Source organism: Symphalangus syndactylus, chromosome 8 (genome assembly GCF_028878055.3).
Source record: "Symphalangus syndactylus isolate Jambi chromosome 8, NHGRI_mSymSyn1-v2.1_pri, whole genome shotgun sequence".
In the NCBI taxonomy this organism is placed as follows: Eukaryota; Metazoa; Chordata; class Mammalia; order Primates; family Hylobatidae; genus Symphalangus; species Symphalangus syndactylus.
Genome location: NC_072430.2, coordinates 38,153,618 through 38,170,192, shown reverse-complemented (window position 1 = coordinate 38,170,192; position 16,575 = coordinate 38,153,618). Strand labels below are relative to the sequence as shown.

The window sequence follows — 16,575 nt, the reverse complement described above, 5'->3', positions numbered from 1 at the left end:
ATACAAAATCCCAGTGTATGGAGAATCTGAATTTAGTCCGAGCTTGTGGTTTTATATGAAAACTTATTTGATCTCCTAGAAGTGATAATGAAATTGGGACCTCTTTAGACACCCTATGTCCCTTTTCTCCAATATTTCTTTCTACCTATTTCTCTATTATTTCTACCTCTTCTTTTATATAAATATAAAAGAAATTTAATTTATCGATTCTCTGCCTATAATTTTATGTTATAATAAAAGACTACTGAAATACTATCAAAGTGGACACAATATAAATAAGGCAAATGAGTGAGTCATCATAGGAATTACAGTTGGCACCCAAGATCAAAGGCTTAGAAAATCTATCTTTAAATGTGATTTGTGTAACTGGTAGTGAAATTTATTTCAGGTTGATTTTGCATGGCATAAGGGACATCTAGTGGTTATCTAGGTCTCTGCAGATTTACTAAGGGTAATGCAAACTCACAGGTATAAGTATTAGGGCCTATATAGCATCACCTTGAAAGGGAGTCCCAAGAAAGGAGGGGACCTTTTGTTGCATGACTACTTTTAAGCTAACAAAGTGTAAAGAAACCTTTTTTGGAAAAAAATTAGTTCGCGTCCCAGCATTTCTATCTATATTATTGTCAGTTTGAACCCAACTCTTATTTGCTGCCTCCTGTACCAGGTTGGAAATCATTCTGTTATCAGCTACCTGCCATCCTGGCATATTCTTCCTATCAATTTCCCCACCTCTTTTGCTGATTGCAGAGGGGCTCTTTGGACCACTTTGAAAAGCCATCTGATTAAAGCCTTCATTAGGCTAGAAGCAGAAGTGCTTCACAGGCCAGGCAAGAAATACTTTGTAATTGCTTCTGACGGGCAGATCTCCTTTGGAGGCTGCTGAGCCATCAGGAAGCCGTACAGCACTGGTCCACGTGTATTTTGTATAAATTAGTGGACTTGACATTATAAGAGGTTGCCCCTATATGCAGTTATCTTCTTAGCCCCAGAGTTCTCCTGGAACTTACCCATTGGCCTGCGCCTCTTTATAGAACCCATCTTACGCATGGTTCTGAACTAACTGCTTCTGTCACCTGGATTGCTTACAATACCTGCTGGCCTCATGTGCTACTATTGTTTCCAATCAACTATATTAGACTACTTAAAGGTTCTGTTTCATTGAATCTTTTTACAGTATTTTCTGACTCTTTTGTCTTTGAGCCTCTCATATTAGCTTTTTCTACAAAAGCTGTTTGGCATGGCTATTGTCATCTATTTTCTTTCAGAGTAGCTGCTAACAGCCAGAAGCTGCTAGTTATGGCCAAAGGCCTCATTGTTGGAGTGTCATTCTTGCTCTTTGACTCTAGGTGGAGAGGATGAAGGCTCTGAGGTACTGTCTCAAAACATTCATGTGTTTTCTATGACAAGTCAAAGCTACATTGTCATATTAGAGGTGTCCAGTAACCCCTTAGCGTGCCTCAGAGTGGGAGGTAGTGTTGGCACCGAACTTTGTCAGCCAGTCTCTTAGAGGACCTTACTGGAGTTTGTGATTGAGCTTTTACTTCTTCTGTTAGTGTTCTGCTGAGACATATCCACTAATGATAGCTGCCACTCTGGGGTGCAGAACTTTCCATATAGATTGCCTTAAAAATAAAAGCACATTTTCTACGCATGCACGCTGGGGAAAACTCTACTGAATACTCAGTGCTTCCAAGAAATGCCTTTTAACCATTTGTAATACTTTAGCTTTCTACCTTTTCATCTCATTACTTATTTTCAGGCAGAATAGATATAGTAGAATAGAATAGATTCTTTCTGCATTATAGTTTTCATGGACTTAAAGGCATCAGGAAGTAGCCCTTGTGATTTTCCTTGCTATTCTTTCCATTTTTCCACCTCCTCCTGTAAGCATGTACTTTGTGTCAGGCATTGAGAGACAGAGAGAGAAAAGGCATAGGTTTCTCCCCTTGAGAGGCTCCTGGTCTACTGGAAGAAACAGACAATTCGAGCACAATATGATAGATACAATGATAGCAGTTAGAACATGAAGCCATGGGGGCGGAGAGGAAGAAATCAGCTGTGGGTGGGAGTAGAGTGGGTAGAAATATTGAAGAAGGTTTCTAAAAAGAGGTGATGCCTAAACTGTGCCTCAAGTGGTGACTAGTAGTTATCCAGGTAGAGAACCCAGGCAAGGCTTATCCCTGGAATGATAAATTGGAGGACCTGCTGAACTTTTGTTAAGGCTGGTAACAATGAAGTGAGGACTAGATCAGGAAGAGGTTTTTATATAATGCTTCAAAGTTTGCATTTAATTCTGAAGCTGATAAAGAACCGTCGAACAATTTTAAGCAGAGAATGACATGTTATTCCCAGACATGTTAATAGTGAGACAATTAGAGTCATTTTTAGTCCTCGGAATAAAAATAACAGTAGTTTCCTAGTGGTTCAGCAAGATATATTTTAAACTTTGTCATCTTTTAAATCAAACTGCTTAAGGCTTCCTTTCTACTCTAATAGTTACCTTTTTCCCCTAATTGCATAATGTATATATTTTTAGAGCTTTTCATAATCGGGTAGCACCTATTCACCTCATCTTAGTTCCTCTGCTTTGTGACATGTAACTTTTACTCTACTGGAGTTGGTGCCCTCATCAAATATTCTAAGGCAGAAGGAAATGTAGGCATTCTCTGGGTAGGTCTGTTTAGTGCCTAAGAAAATGCAGGAAATGAGAGTGTGTATTTATTGAGCTTCTACTATGTGCCACACACTTTGCTAAATACTGGGAATGCACTGGTTATCACATCAGAAACACACAATCCATGTGTTTATGATGCTTAGTTTAGAGGATCAAAACAGTGCCATCCCTGGCAACCAGAGGGCACAGAACTACAGTTTTAATCAAGTTTATGGTCATAGGTCCTTGTATATTAATTGACATGACAAATATATCTCACTCCAATTTTGATATGAAAAAATATCCCCCCCTTAAGTATCCTTCAACTTTCTCTGTGCATGTTGTTGGCAGCAATTTTGTCTCATGGTCTATCCTCCATGGTCTAGAGCTAAAGATACAGTGGTTATTTAGTGCATTTACACGGGCTTTTGTTTCTAATATTCTAATACAGCTAATCAATTCATATTAACTTGGCTTTTGCATTAGAGGATAAGAAAGGTGGAGAATAGGTTCATCTCAGTTTCTGGCTCTCAGTGACTGGTAGTTAACCTCCTGGAGCACTACCTTGAGAGGATTCTGAGGCTTTGTCTGGGTTGAGTGGAAGTAGAATAGAAATACGTCTATTGATGATGAATGCCATCTGCTGGGAAAGGAGGGTAGAGGCACATATTTGCCAACATGGCTCTAAGAAATGGGAGAGCTGCTATCCAGTTGTGTCTGAAAAGATTAACTGGCAACTAGAAACTTTTAAAACTACCCATTGACTAGTTCTATCTCGGAGAACTACGCCCCTTACTTGCCAGTTCATGTCTTATGTCTCTGCCTGGGTCTGTCTATGTCAAGTTCTTATTTGTTAACTTAGTAGAAGCTTGGTAGACTCTGTGAAGATGATAAAGCTGGAAAGAGCAAGCCTGTGATAGACTGTGATAGACTGAGCCTTTATAGTATCCTTAATGCTCTAGAAACTTGGTTGACTGGAAACTTTTTCTTTTTCTTTCTTTTTTGTGAGATGGACTCTCACTCTGTCACCCAGACTGGAATGCAGTGGCACAATCTCTGCCACCCGGCTTCAAGCGATTCTCCTGCTTCAGCCTCCTGAATAGCTGGGATTACAGGCACACACCACCATGCCTGGCTAATTTTTGTACTTTTAGTAGAGACAGGGTTTCACCATCTTGGCCAGGCTGGTCTTGAACTCCTGACCTCGTTATCCACCTGCCTCGGCCTCCCAAAGTGTTGGGATTACAGGCGTGAGCCACTGCACCCGGCCTGGAAACTTTTTCTATAAGATACACAAATACATTGCAGTCTGTTCCTGATCAGCCATTTAAGTGAATAAAAGTCCTAAGAAAGTTCTTCTTGAGAAGAATAAAATTGAGACCTCCACTCTGAACAGGTGTGGAGCATTCAATAAGGCAAAGGGTCAGAAATCTTGCTTAATTTCTTACTGTTCACATCTGTAACTGGGCATAAACCTATAGGATCATTTTCCTTTCACAAAGAATCCATCAAGTAAATACTTGTTAAAGCCTGTGCTTAACTTGAGCACCGGTAGTAATGACTCGCATTATCAGCAAGGCTCTTGGGCTGGCACTCATGTCTCTGTGATTCATGAGGGCAGAATAACTGACTGGCTTACAGCTGTCTTTCTTTTTCTGGCTGGCCTGCCTGCATGCCTAGATGACTGAATGGCTTTTTTCAGAATGAGGTATGGTCTAAGGATTTTGCTACTTCAACATCAGTTTCCTGGATCTTTTCTTCTACTCCAGCTTGCCATATGTCCCTGTTATCTTTTCCTGGCCACTCTCCTACAAATAGGGCCATAGATCAGAGACGGTAGCCCCATCTGGTGAAATCTAGCTTTCAGATATGCTTTGTTTGACCCATAGAGTGTTGGATCACATAGAATTTTAAAAATTTAATTAACTGTCAACATTGTACTATTGATTTCAACTTTATCTGGAGTCTTTTTAACTTTTATTTTGAGCTCTAGAACTTGGACATTTTCTGGCTCCTGCCTTGCAAGTCTGAACCTCAGTTCCAGTTTTCTATTTTTGGTGCTTAGTTTTTTGTCTCTGGCAGATCCTGACCACTGTTAACAAAATATAAAGCATGAAAATGGTGGCATCCACGCGATGCAGCAGTTGGGACTATGAGCCCCAGGTTGGATGGCAGCTGTATCTCAGCAGGTGGAGTTAGTTTACTGACCCCTGTTAGCAAGACCAGAGATGCAGATGTGGCTCTGGTCATGCCAGATATTAGGTTTTTCAGACTTTGGGATCTAAGAGGACCATCTGCTGCCACATTTGTCCTTGGACTTCACTGTTAGAGTTTGATCAATGGCATCCCGTGATGAAAAATAATGTTCATGAATATGAATCTAAATCTGAGCAAGTGTTTGGTGTGTGTGCATCTCATAAATGTCACATTAGGCAATTAAGTATATACAATTTATAAATAAGTACATATAATGTATAAATACATATATGACGTTCATAAATAAATAATATATAACATAAATAAATATATAAAGTTATGATTTTATAGTTTATTAAATCCAGAGTTTTTCTTTTGTTGTAGTCCTGCCTCTTAGGCTTGAAAATTGGCTTAGAAGTTATCCTCAAGAGAGAATCTTTCTTTTTCTTTTTCTTTTTTTTCTTTTTGAGATGGAGTCTCACTCTGTCACCCAGGCTGGAGTGTAGTGGTACGATCTCATCTCACTCCGGAGTTCAAGCGATTCTCCCACTGCAGGCTCCCGAGTAGCTGGGATTACAGGCATACCGCACCACACCTGCTAATTTCTGTATTTTTAGTAGAGATGGGGTTTCACCATGTTGGCCAGGCTGGTCTTGAATTCCTGGCCTCAAGTGATCCACCTGACTCGGCCTCCCAAAGTGCTGGGATTACAGGTGAGAGCCCCTTTGCTCAGCCTGAATCTTTCCTTCTTAATGACTCCATGCTATACTGTATGTTGATTTATTCTGGCTTTTCTCAGTAAATAACAAAATTAATAGTGATCACCATCACTTATTGAGTGCTTATCAAGGGTCAGAAACTATGTGAAGTACTTTTATATGTGGGACCATCGTCTCCTTTATTTCTTACAATCCTGTGAAGTAAGATATTATTTACATTCTATAGTAGAAGAACATAGGCTGAGACAAGTTAAATATCGTGCCCAGTGTAACACAGTTGGTAAGGTATCCAAACCCTGGTTAGAGTGCCTCCAAAGGTCATGATCATGACCATGGCACTATACTGCTACTTCAATCTAACATCTAATTTAATAAAGATATGAACATTTGTTAAGCACCTATATAGTTAGGAGCAATTTCAGATTTTAAAAGGTGTAATTCATATTTCTTGCTCATAAGGTGTTTGAAATCTAGTGAAAAGACAAGACTTGTGCTGTACAAAGATAACAAAGTTGAGAGTTTTAAGTGATGAGTGAGTGGAGTGGACAGTTTAGAGGAGGGAGAAATCACAGCAGGCCCAAGTCATCAGCTGCCTGAGGGAGAGAAAGGAAGTGGGGCAGAGACAGTGCGATGTGTGATTCCGTGGAGACCCCAGAAGCAAGATTCTTTCACAACACTTCTTAGTCATTCTTTTACCCTGAGTAGGAACGTTACACAATAATAAGATTAGCCCAAAAGTTTTATCTAGAAGCTGTATCATCCTGGAAACTGAAGAGAAAAAGTTCATTTCATTATTATCTATTGTCAAAGGATTAAATTTGGAAGGGAGATAAGTATATCTTTATTTTTTGCTTGTTGTGAGTAAACTATTTTGCAGTTAGGTATACAGTTGAAAAGCTTTACTGAGATTTGTAGTCAACTCTGCTCCACTCATCGTACCCCAATACTGGCTTCTCCACCATTCCATTTCTCCAACTTCAGGAAATGTCCACAGTGTCCTTACTTTCAAACATTCTCCACTGATGTGGAGTGGATCATTGGTTCTCAGGCCTCAAGTCACAAACCTGTGAGTGACATGGTCTTATCTGCTGACCTGGTGTTTTTTATTGAAGTTGTCCTCTATGCAGATAGTTTAAAAACAAGAGAAAAGAAAGACCAGGTGGTAAACCTCCTATTCCTTGGCAGGAGAAATAGTGCCAATAAGCCATCTGGGCACTCCGGGGCACATGCCCACATCCCCTCATTCTTTCTAGTTCCCTTGCTGGAGAGCATAGGGATGGGGCATTTACAACAGAACATGTGGAAACACATTCTCAGAAAGTTGAGAACAGAGGTTGGCCTGGGATAAGATGCCAGAGGGAGAGAAGAAAATACTTCTCTGAGTGGGGACTATCTCTGATTCTTAGTTTATTTTCATGCACCTGCCTTCTAACTCAAATACATTGGAAGAATTTGAAGTAATAAGTGCATCATGTAGGGTTAGAATACCCTCTCTTTTTCCAATCAAGTGGGTTGGGCAATAGGGCAGACAGCCTCCTCATTGGTAGGTAATAAAAGGATTCTGATTTATCAGATGGTGGGATCACCAAGTACCAGAGTAGCCAGGGAAATTCTCGAATGGATTTGAAAATCCTAGAGAAGGGGCACCATTTAGAGAGGCTGAAGAGAAGAGAAAGACACTGCAGCCTAGGAAACCCAGTGAACAAAAATGCAGAAGCAATAACACCTGGGTTCATACAGAAGCCTTTGAGGTGACCCCTAAGTGGGGAAGTATAGACATCCATCAGAAATGGATTGTACAGGAGGTGAAGGGCTTTGCACGTCACGATGAACTTGGGTGTGGTTTTTGTGCATGACTAAGGGGTTTCAGCTTTGTGCGTAGGCATGGGCTACAGGAGGGCCTAGAAATTGCCCTTTCTGGAGCATATCCTTACCCCAATGCAGTCAGAGAGATAAGGGCTCAAGTCCTGTTTATGCATTTAATAGCCTACATGATCCTGGGCAAGTAAGTATCCCTGCTGAACTCCATGTCTATAAAATGGGGCTAATGCTACCTATTTCATTTGCTTATTGTGTATGATATAAAACAGTGTTTGCAAAGTACCCGGCACACGGTAGACTCTTAATTTTTCTTATATTGTTCCGGTTCTCAGCTTGCCTTACTCCTGGTATTGTTCCTGTGTGTCTCTGTATTAAAGATAATGGAGGAATATAAGTATATTTTTTTCCTGAGAGACTTTGTCTTAACTCTGAGATTCTGTCCTCAGCTGTTTTACTGTCTGGTCTCCTAAGCATGAGTTACGTGTCCAAACAGCAGTCTTTACAAGCCCATGGGTGGGATAGTAAGACCAGCTTGTCACTGTTGGTGACTCTGTTTCTGCACCTCCCAGTCTGTGTGACATCTTCCCCCATGGGGAGCCGTTTCTACTTTGTCTTTAATTGCTCCTCACTGAGGCGACTTGTCAGCCAAGGTTGCTTTCTGTCACTTGATGCCACATCTCTTCCTAGTTCAGCCAGCCACTTGGGGACATTCATTTAGTTGACAGTCTGATTTTACAAAGAACATTGTACCAGACACTAATTTGCCTTGTAAGGAGGTCCAGCAGGGTTTCCTGCCTCCATGCGGACCCAGGGTGCCAGTACACTTCTGCGTGGCTGTGGCTGTGGTTCTGCACAGAGCAGATGGGGAAGGTGAAGATATTAACGATGGAGAGTCCCAGTTGAGCATCACTGGGCTACAAGTCCCTTGCCCTCCTGTCCTTTTCCTCTTGGTAGAAAAACCTTCGCAGAACCTCAATTCAGGACCATACCCATTTCCAACAGGACCCCAACACCATGGGAGGTGAAAATATAGGATTATTTCTTCCTACGTTTGTGTGTCAGTTTAGAATTGTCTGTGTCCTACTATGTCTAACATCCCACTTGATCTTGACAACAGCCCTGTGGGGTGGGAAAGAGGGACAGTTTGTAGAACAGATATCAAGGCTCTTACCTTTGGCATAAATAAAATGGGACTCAGAAGGGTTATTCAGCTGTCAGTGAGAGTGGTGTTGGCTTTTTATTCACAACAGTGAAAACTCCATATAAATAGACAGGTAATTTCAGGGCCATGGAGTAGATAGAGCACTCACCTTCAAAGAGCCTTTGAGAGAAGTCTGGTTATCTCTGTCTGGCCAGTTTCTGGCCCTTGATTCTCTTACCTATCTCTTCAGAAATCTTCATTCCGGCTATTTACCTTCTCTCCCAGTCTCAGTTAGGTACCCTTCTCACAGAAGAGTTCCTCTTCACTGCTCTTGTATCTTGTTAAAAGGCTTTTTTTTTCCTCCTTTTTATTCTGTCCCCAGCCTCCTGTAGGAATGCCTGACCTCTCTTTCCATGGAGCCAAGCCTCCTTCTGTCCCTTTGGGTTGACCTATTGTTATACATTAATAATTAACCTTTACTAGGAACTCTAATCATAGGCATTTAACCCAAATGCAGAAAAAGCCAAAGTTTGTTTATGACAAAGAGATCTTACATGCTGAGGTATAATAGTGAGGGTTAGAAAGGAGAAGCTGACACTCATTAAACTTTTATGATTTCTTTTCTGGTTTACTCACTTGAGTGACTGCCTGAGGATCCTGCAGTATTTCCCTTTGCACATGGTCAGCCCAGTTTAGCTAAAATGAAAAATTCAGCTTTTGAATTGTGAAGTTGAGCATGCATGACTTTCCATGTAATGTTAAAGATAAGCCTCACAGGTGCTGCTAGTGGGGCCTGGTTCTGAGCATGTGGACCCTGGGGCCCAAATGCCTAGGTTCAAGTCCTGCTCTGCCACTTATCAGCTGTGTGCCTGTGGGCCGGTTCCCTAACTACTCTCTGTGTCTGTTTCTGCATCTGTAAAATAAAGGAATGATTACAGATATCTCAAATGGGTGTTGTCTGTATCTTTTGGGATGGAGAGGTGTTAAATCTTTACCATGGTGTCTGCTAGTAGGTGCTTAATAAGTGTTAGTATCATTATTTTCAATGTTATTGACTATGGCTAGGTCCATGGTCAAGGTTACATAATAGTGAGTCATTTTCAATGCTTCGTCATAGTTATATATCACTCTTGTAATACCCATTAGAATGCAAATAGCTTTGCTTGATTCTCTCCTGGTGTTGGGAGATGGGAACTAATTCTACATTTGGATATGGGGGATTATATGATATGTGCTGGAGTGACCCATCCAATTAACTTTGTCTCACAGATATGGACAGATGAGGCTTATTTTAGAAATTAGCCATTGTTGTTTTGGAGATGATAATGCAACCTTTTCAGGGCTGTGGAAATAACAAAAACTGGGCTGACCATGTTTGGAAATAACGAAAAGATTAACAATAACCCTCCAAATAGCTGTGACTTTTGTGCCCTTATGATACTGCATTCCTAAGCGCTTCGCATGTTTTAAATCATTTTATTATTACAAAATAGTTTGTTTATTCCTATATTCCCATTTCAGGAGAGGAAACAGACTCAGAAAATTTACTTTGCCAAAGTCACATAGCTTATAAGTAGTAAATGTGGAATTCAAACCTAAATCTGGGTCCTGACTTAGAATTTCAATAAGGTAATATAAAGAAAATAGGAAAATAGTTGGGATGCTCAATACTCAGATCCTTGTCTATTTCCCTTCCATTGTTTTCTGCTTATTAAGTTTTTATGGATACGACATTGCTCAGAGATCAGAGTGCCAAAAACCATCTCAGGGTACTATATCAAATTTCAGTTCAAATAAGAGTAAAACTTTTTTGAAATTCTAATTTCAGGGAGAAAGATTAATTTCTGCTCTTAGATGGATTATACCTGGTTTAGAAAGTCATAACAGATTTTTTTCCCATAGGTTATTGGGGTTCAGGTGGTGTTTGGTTACATGAATAAGTTCTTAAGTGGTTATTTGTGAGATTTTGGTGTCCTCATCACCCAAGCAGTATACACTGCACCCTATTTGTAGTCTTTTATTCCTCACCCTCATCGCACCCTTTCCCTCAAGTCCCCAAAGTCCATGTATCATTCTTATGCCTTTGCGTCTTCATAGCTTAGCTCCCACATATCAGTGAGAACATACAATGTTTGGTTTTCCATTCCTGAGTTACTTCACTTAGAATAATAGTTTCCAGTCTTATCCAGGTCACTGCAAATGCCATTAATTCATTCCTTTTTATGGCTGAGTAGTATTCGTACAAACATACATATATATATATATATATATATATATATCACAGTTTCTTTATCCATTTGTTGATTGATAAGCGTTTGGGTTGGTTCCACAATTTTGCAATTGCAAATTGTGCTGCTATAAACATGAGTGTGCAAGTATGTTTTTCGTATAATGACTTCTTTTCCTCTGGGTAGATACCCAGTAGTGGGATTGCTGGATCAAATGGTAGTTCTACTTTTAGTTCTTTAAGGAATCTCCACACTGTTTTCCATGGTGGCTGTTAGACAGTCATAACAGATTTTTTTAACTGCCATCCTCACCTTCTCCACCTACCTACCCACTCTGCAGGACAGTGGCCATGGCTTTGCAGAAGTGTACACTAACCTTGGGTAGGGCACGGAGGCAGAAAACTCTTCTGGACCCCCTTGCAAGGTGAATTAGTATCTGGTTCAGTATTCTTTGTAAAATCAGACTCTCAACTAAATCAATGTCCCTGACTGACTGATGGAAATAGGGCTTCAGAGTGTCTCATTCTACCACTATACAGAAGGCACATGCAATATGCAAAAAATACAACCAAAAACAGACCTCTGTCCCCACCAGCTTTTAACACTTATTCTTTTCTTTCAAGTAATACATCCACATGGTTGAAAAAACGTCTAACACTACAAGAGGGCACAGTGAAAAGTAAGTCACCCTCCCACTCCAGAATATTAATCCCGCAAATATACTCCCCAATGACAATTTTATAGTTCCAAAGAGACTTTATGCTTACTGGAGCATATATACATATAATGCCCCCACACCCCCACACTTTTACACAATGATAGCATAATGCACCCTCTATCCTGTTCCTTGACAATTTCACTCAACAATGTGACCTGGAGAGCTTCCACATCAAAACCAAAAGCAATACCTTGTTTGCAAGGCCGGCCTAATATTCCATTATAATGCTGTGCCATCTGCTATTGATGGTCATTTAGGTTGTTTCTGGTGTTTTACTAAGGGTGCTTCAGTAAATCACTTTGTATGAAGTATGTGAATCCATGCAACTCGATCTCTCTTGATTTTTATTTGCAAGCTTATGTTGTATAACTTTCTGACAACACAAGAAATTGGCCAGGAGACAAAAGAGATTCTGTAGAAATACAGAGGCTTTTTTGGAGCTTGCGTGCACATCAGATGTTTCTTCAGATACTTTTTTGATTCCCGTGTCTCATTGTTTCTCATGTTGTTTTGGACTATGTCCTGAAGCCTCTTCTTGGGTCATTTTTCCAGGTGCCCAGTGAGTGATGGATGGATACTGTTTGCAAGATTGATTCACATGGCACTTTTGTTTGGCTTTTGATAGGTTGTTTATAAGAATAATGACATCCGTCTGGAGCTGTCTCGCCTGGCCCGGATTGGGGACACCAAGATGAAAATCTATGGTGAAGTTGTGTTTAAGTGTGAGAATGTGGCCACACTGGACCCCATCAACTTCGAGACCCCAGAGGCTTACATCAGCTTGCCCAAGTGGAACACTAAACGTATGGGCTCCATCTCCTTTGACTTCCGCACCACAGAGCCCAATGGCCTGATCCTCTTCACTCATGGAAAGCCCCAAGAGAGGAAGGATGCTCGGAGCCAAAAGAATACAAAAGTAGACTTCTTTGCCGTGGAACTCCTCGATGGCAACCTGTACTTGCTGCTTGACATGGGCTCTGGAACCATCAAAGTGAAAGCCACTCAGAAGAAAGCCAATGATGGGGAATGGTACCATGTGGACATTCAGCGAGATGGCAGATCAGGTAGGAAGAGGCAGGATGTGTGACTGAGACTAGACGAAAGCTGTAGCTTCTCAGTTTGTTTTCTGGCTTCATGTTTCTTAATTTTCACCCTTGCATGCTTGTTGATTCTTTTGCTACTCTCTTTAATGGCTGTTGTAAAATTATGTTTCTGAAAAGATACCTGTCTCATAGATGGCTCACGTTTTCCACTTATCTCTCTTGTCACTCACTGCACAATTGTCTCAGTGATAGCTCTACGATCCTGGAGCTAAGGATGGTTTCACAAGTAGCATTTCCACTGCTACCAGAGCAACTCTCATGTCACTGGTGCGATCCGCCCCTGTTCCCCCTTTCTTTGCTTCTCTTTTTCCTCATCACCATGGAAACCGATTGTGACATCACAAATGCTGCATTATGTGATTATTTTGTAGGATAAACTTCACGGTGCAAGAGTTTATGCAACAGTACACTCTTCGATAATTGGCAAGAGTCATGTTGCACGGAGAAATTATGACAAGAAAGGAAAACGCAAATTGATTTTTCCTGAAGATACATTCAATTTAAAGCCTTCCTTTGGTGTAAAAGCCTATGTTTTACTCTTTGTTCAGACCTCACTAACTCTCTCTTCCTCTTGATAACCTTTTACATTTTGTTTAAATGGCTTTGTTTCTGTAGCTGCAAATCAAACAAGCTAGCCCCAGGCAGTACATAGCTACTATGGAATAGTAACAAAGTGCGGGTGGGGGTGGGGGTGGGGCAAAATAGTCAGAGGTTTTTGAATGCCTGGACAGTCTGCCTAGCTTTCTATGGACCATGTGGCAATGAAGGTCACATTCTGTGCTATCAGAAAGGGCATTTTCCCAAGAGCAGTAATTAGAGCATTTGCATTTCAGACTCATTTCCTGATTCTCCATTTTGGTAGGATGTACTCAAGAAGGGTCTTGGCTTCATGTGCCATATTTATAGAGATTCACTCTCCTGATGAACATTAAAAAGTCTTTATTTGGATATTTTCTTTCTAGGTACATTTGGCCAGTAAGAGAGAGCAATAAGTTCCCCAAAAGGCTGAAACTGGGAGTGACTGAGCTTTGGAGGGTTGGGTTTTCTGCATAATTCCAAAGCTAGGCTGATGGCAGAGATGGCGACATTGCCCTTAGGAAGAGCTGGATGGGTTCTTTGCAGAGGGAAGACGGGTGGCAGATTGCAACCCTGGCTATTTTATTGCCCAGTAGGAATCTTTATTGGTTGTCTGACATCTGATCAGAACTAAAAGCCTTCAAATTAAATGTGCTCATTAAGCAAGAATGAATAGTGTGTACCTTTTTACATAGAAAAACACCCAAAAAATTAATTTCTTTGGAGGCTAAATCCCGCCACACCCCCATCCTTCTTCTTCTTCTTTTCTGTCTCCTTCTCTCTTTTTCAGTAAAATGACAGCAAGAGCAGAGTCAGAAAGCTGTTCCAGAATTATAAAGAAAACACTGCTGTTGATTTTTAAGAGCATGTGTTTGGGATCTCTGAGGTTAGGTCATGGAGGACGGGTTTTGTGTCTGACTAACCTAGACCTTGGCACAGCATAAAAATTACCCACCCATGTCACAGGCAGGCTAAAACACACAAAATTGCCATTTGTTCATTTCTGTCTGTTCCCAATGCAATTTTTTTTTTCAAGTAGGGGAGCAATTTTTGTTGTTTGAACCACCGGTGGACCCAACTTCAACAAATACGTTTGAATTTCAGAAGTCTTAAATTTCATACCTGGGAGCTAAAGCATTGGCTAATTCTTTTTTTGTGTGTGACAAAGTTTCTCTCTTGCTGCCCAGGCTGGAATGCAATAGTGCGGTCTTGGCTCACTGCATACTCTACCTTCCAGGTTCAAGTGATTCTCCTGCCTTACCTCCCAAGTAGCTGGGATTACAGGCACCCTCCACCATGCCCGGCTAACTTTTGTCTATTTAGTAGAGACAGGGTTTCACCATGTTGGCCAGGCCGATCTCAAACTCCTGGCCTCAGATGATCAACCCATCTTGGCCTCCCAAAGTGCTGGGATTACAGGCGTGAGCCACCGTGCCCAGCCTGGCCAGTTTTTTGAACTACTGATGAATTTGATCAAAGCCTATTAAAAACTTACTGAGTAAACAAAGAATTGTCCCATGAAAGCAGTATAATCCAAAATTTTAATACAATCTGTTAAACTTTCATTTTTTCTTGAGAATGTTTTCTGGTACCTTGTTTTAGATTATAAATCTATACTAAAGGATAGTTATAAAAACAAGTGTATCTAAATGTGGTGCCTCCTTCCCTGATAATCTTGAAGAATATGACTAACAGTGATCTAGAAAAACTTTTATGATCACTCCTCACTTGGGCAAGTGAGTCTTAGAACTTGTTAAGTGCTTTCAAAACTGTTATGGTCACACATTCAGAGGACAGATTTTCCTCAGGTTGTATTTAAGGCTCTAAAATTTAAATTGATTCTAGTATTGTCCTTACTTGGCAATAGATGTCCCCCCATTTTAGTTGGTGATCAGATTAGCCCTGTGGACATGTGAGGGGTAAAGAAAGAAAACTATGCAACAGAAAAAATAGTAAGAGATACAGACCTCAACTTCCTCCTTTGTAAGAGAAAATAATAACTCCTACCTCCCAAGACTGTTTTGAGGATCAAGTCCAAAAATGCACATAAAATAGTTAAAATGGTAGCCAGGACATTATTGTTGTTATATAAGTGTTTGAAAGATTAAAAAACAAAAGAAAGCATATTTCTCTAGGAGAAAACTTCTAGGAGGGAGTAGGGAAGCAGATTATTAAATTCCCCTTAATATCCTTTCTATGCTTCTACTCTTGTGTTGACTTTGCACTTTATTTTTTTAACTTTAATTAATTAATTAAATTTTTTGAGAGCTAGTCTTGCTCTGCCACCCAGCTTGGAGTGCAGTGGCACGATCTCAGCTCTCTGCAATCCCTGCCTCCCAGGTCCAAGGAATTCTCCTGCCTCAACCTCTCGATTAGTTGGGATTACAGGTGCCTGCCACCACACCTGGCTAATTTTTGTATTTTTAGTAGAGATGGGGTTTCACCATGTTGGCCAGGTTGGTCTTGAACTCCTGACCTCAAGTGATCTGCCTGCCTCAGCCTCCCAAAGTGCTGGGATTACAGGTGTGAGCCACCACGCCCAGCCGACTTTGCACTTTAAAGTGTATGTTTCATTCTTGATCTCATCTGATCTTCACAGCCCTTCAGGTTATATACCCTTCATAACTGAAGAAACTGAGAATCAGACAGAAGTGAAGGCTGACTGATGGATGGCACGACCCATTTATCTTGATACCAATAAAGCACGTCAAGAATAATAAATATCTATTTTAAAATTTCTGACAGGATGTTTAGATATCACCTAGTCCATTTCCTAAATTTTCCAGTTTGGGAAATTGAGCCATAAAGTGGTTCAGGGACTGGCCTAGGGTCGTAAAGACATTTAGGACTAGAATCCCTGTTCTCAAGGTCCCAGGTTAGCTTGTGGGGTTTCATCTTCTACAATCTCATTAGATGCTGTCCAAACTCCAGCCCCTTCCTGGCTGGGTCTGCTTATCTCTCTGACTTGATCTCCTGCTCACCCCCTCTTGCCTTCTCTATTCTAGCCACACTCCTTCCTACCTCAAGGCCTTTGCAGGTGCCATCCCCTCTGCCTGGCATGCTTTCTCTCCTGGACTTTGCATGGCTGGATCCTTCTCAACATTCTGGTTTCAGCTTAACTTTTACCTGCCTAGAGAGACCTTCAGTGAGTCTACATTTTAAAGTAGAATGCATGAGTAGCTAGCACACCACCCATTTTACTCTCTTCATAGCACCTGCCCTTAGCTAATTTATTTCATTTATTGGGTTACTTATTGTATTAGTCCGTTCTCATGCTGCTAATAAAGACATACCCAAGACTGGATAATTTATAAAGGAAAGATGTTTAATTGACTCACTGTTCAGCATGGCTGGGGAGGCCTCAGGACACTTACAACCATGGTGGAAGTAGAAGCAAACACATCCTTCTTCACATGG

General features: G+C 40.8%; 1 protein-coding gene across 13 annotated transcripts in view; it reads left to right on the top strand.

Annotated features, from left to right (window-relative positions):
- The window catches only part of NRXN3 (neurexin 3), a 1,686,195-nt gene that overhangs the window by 535,838 nt on the left and 1,133,782 nt on the right, over positions 1–16,575 (top strand). For all 13 annotated transcript variants that reach the window (XM_055288598.2, XM_055288594.2, XM_055288597.2 and 10 more), the window contains one exon: positions 12,105–12,543. In XM_055288598.2, the coding sequence (XP_055144573.1) occupies positions 12,105–12,543 (439 nt within the window). The remainder of the gene's footprint in view (positions 1–12,104; positions 12,544–16,575) is intronic.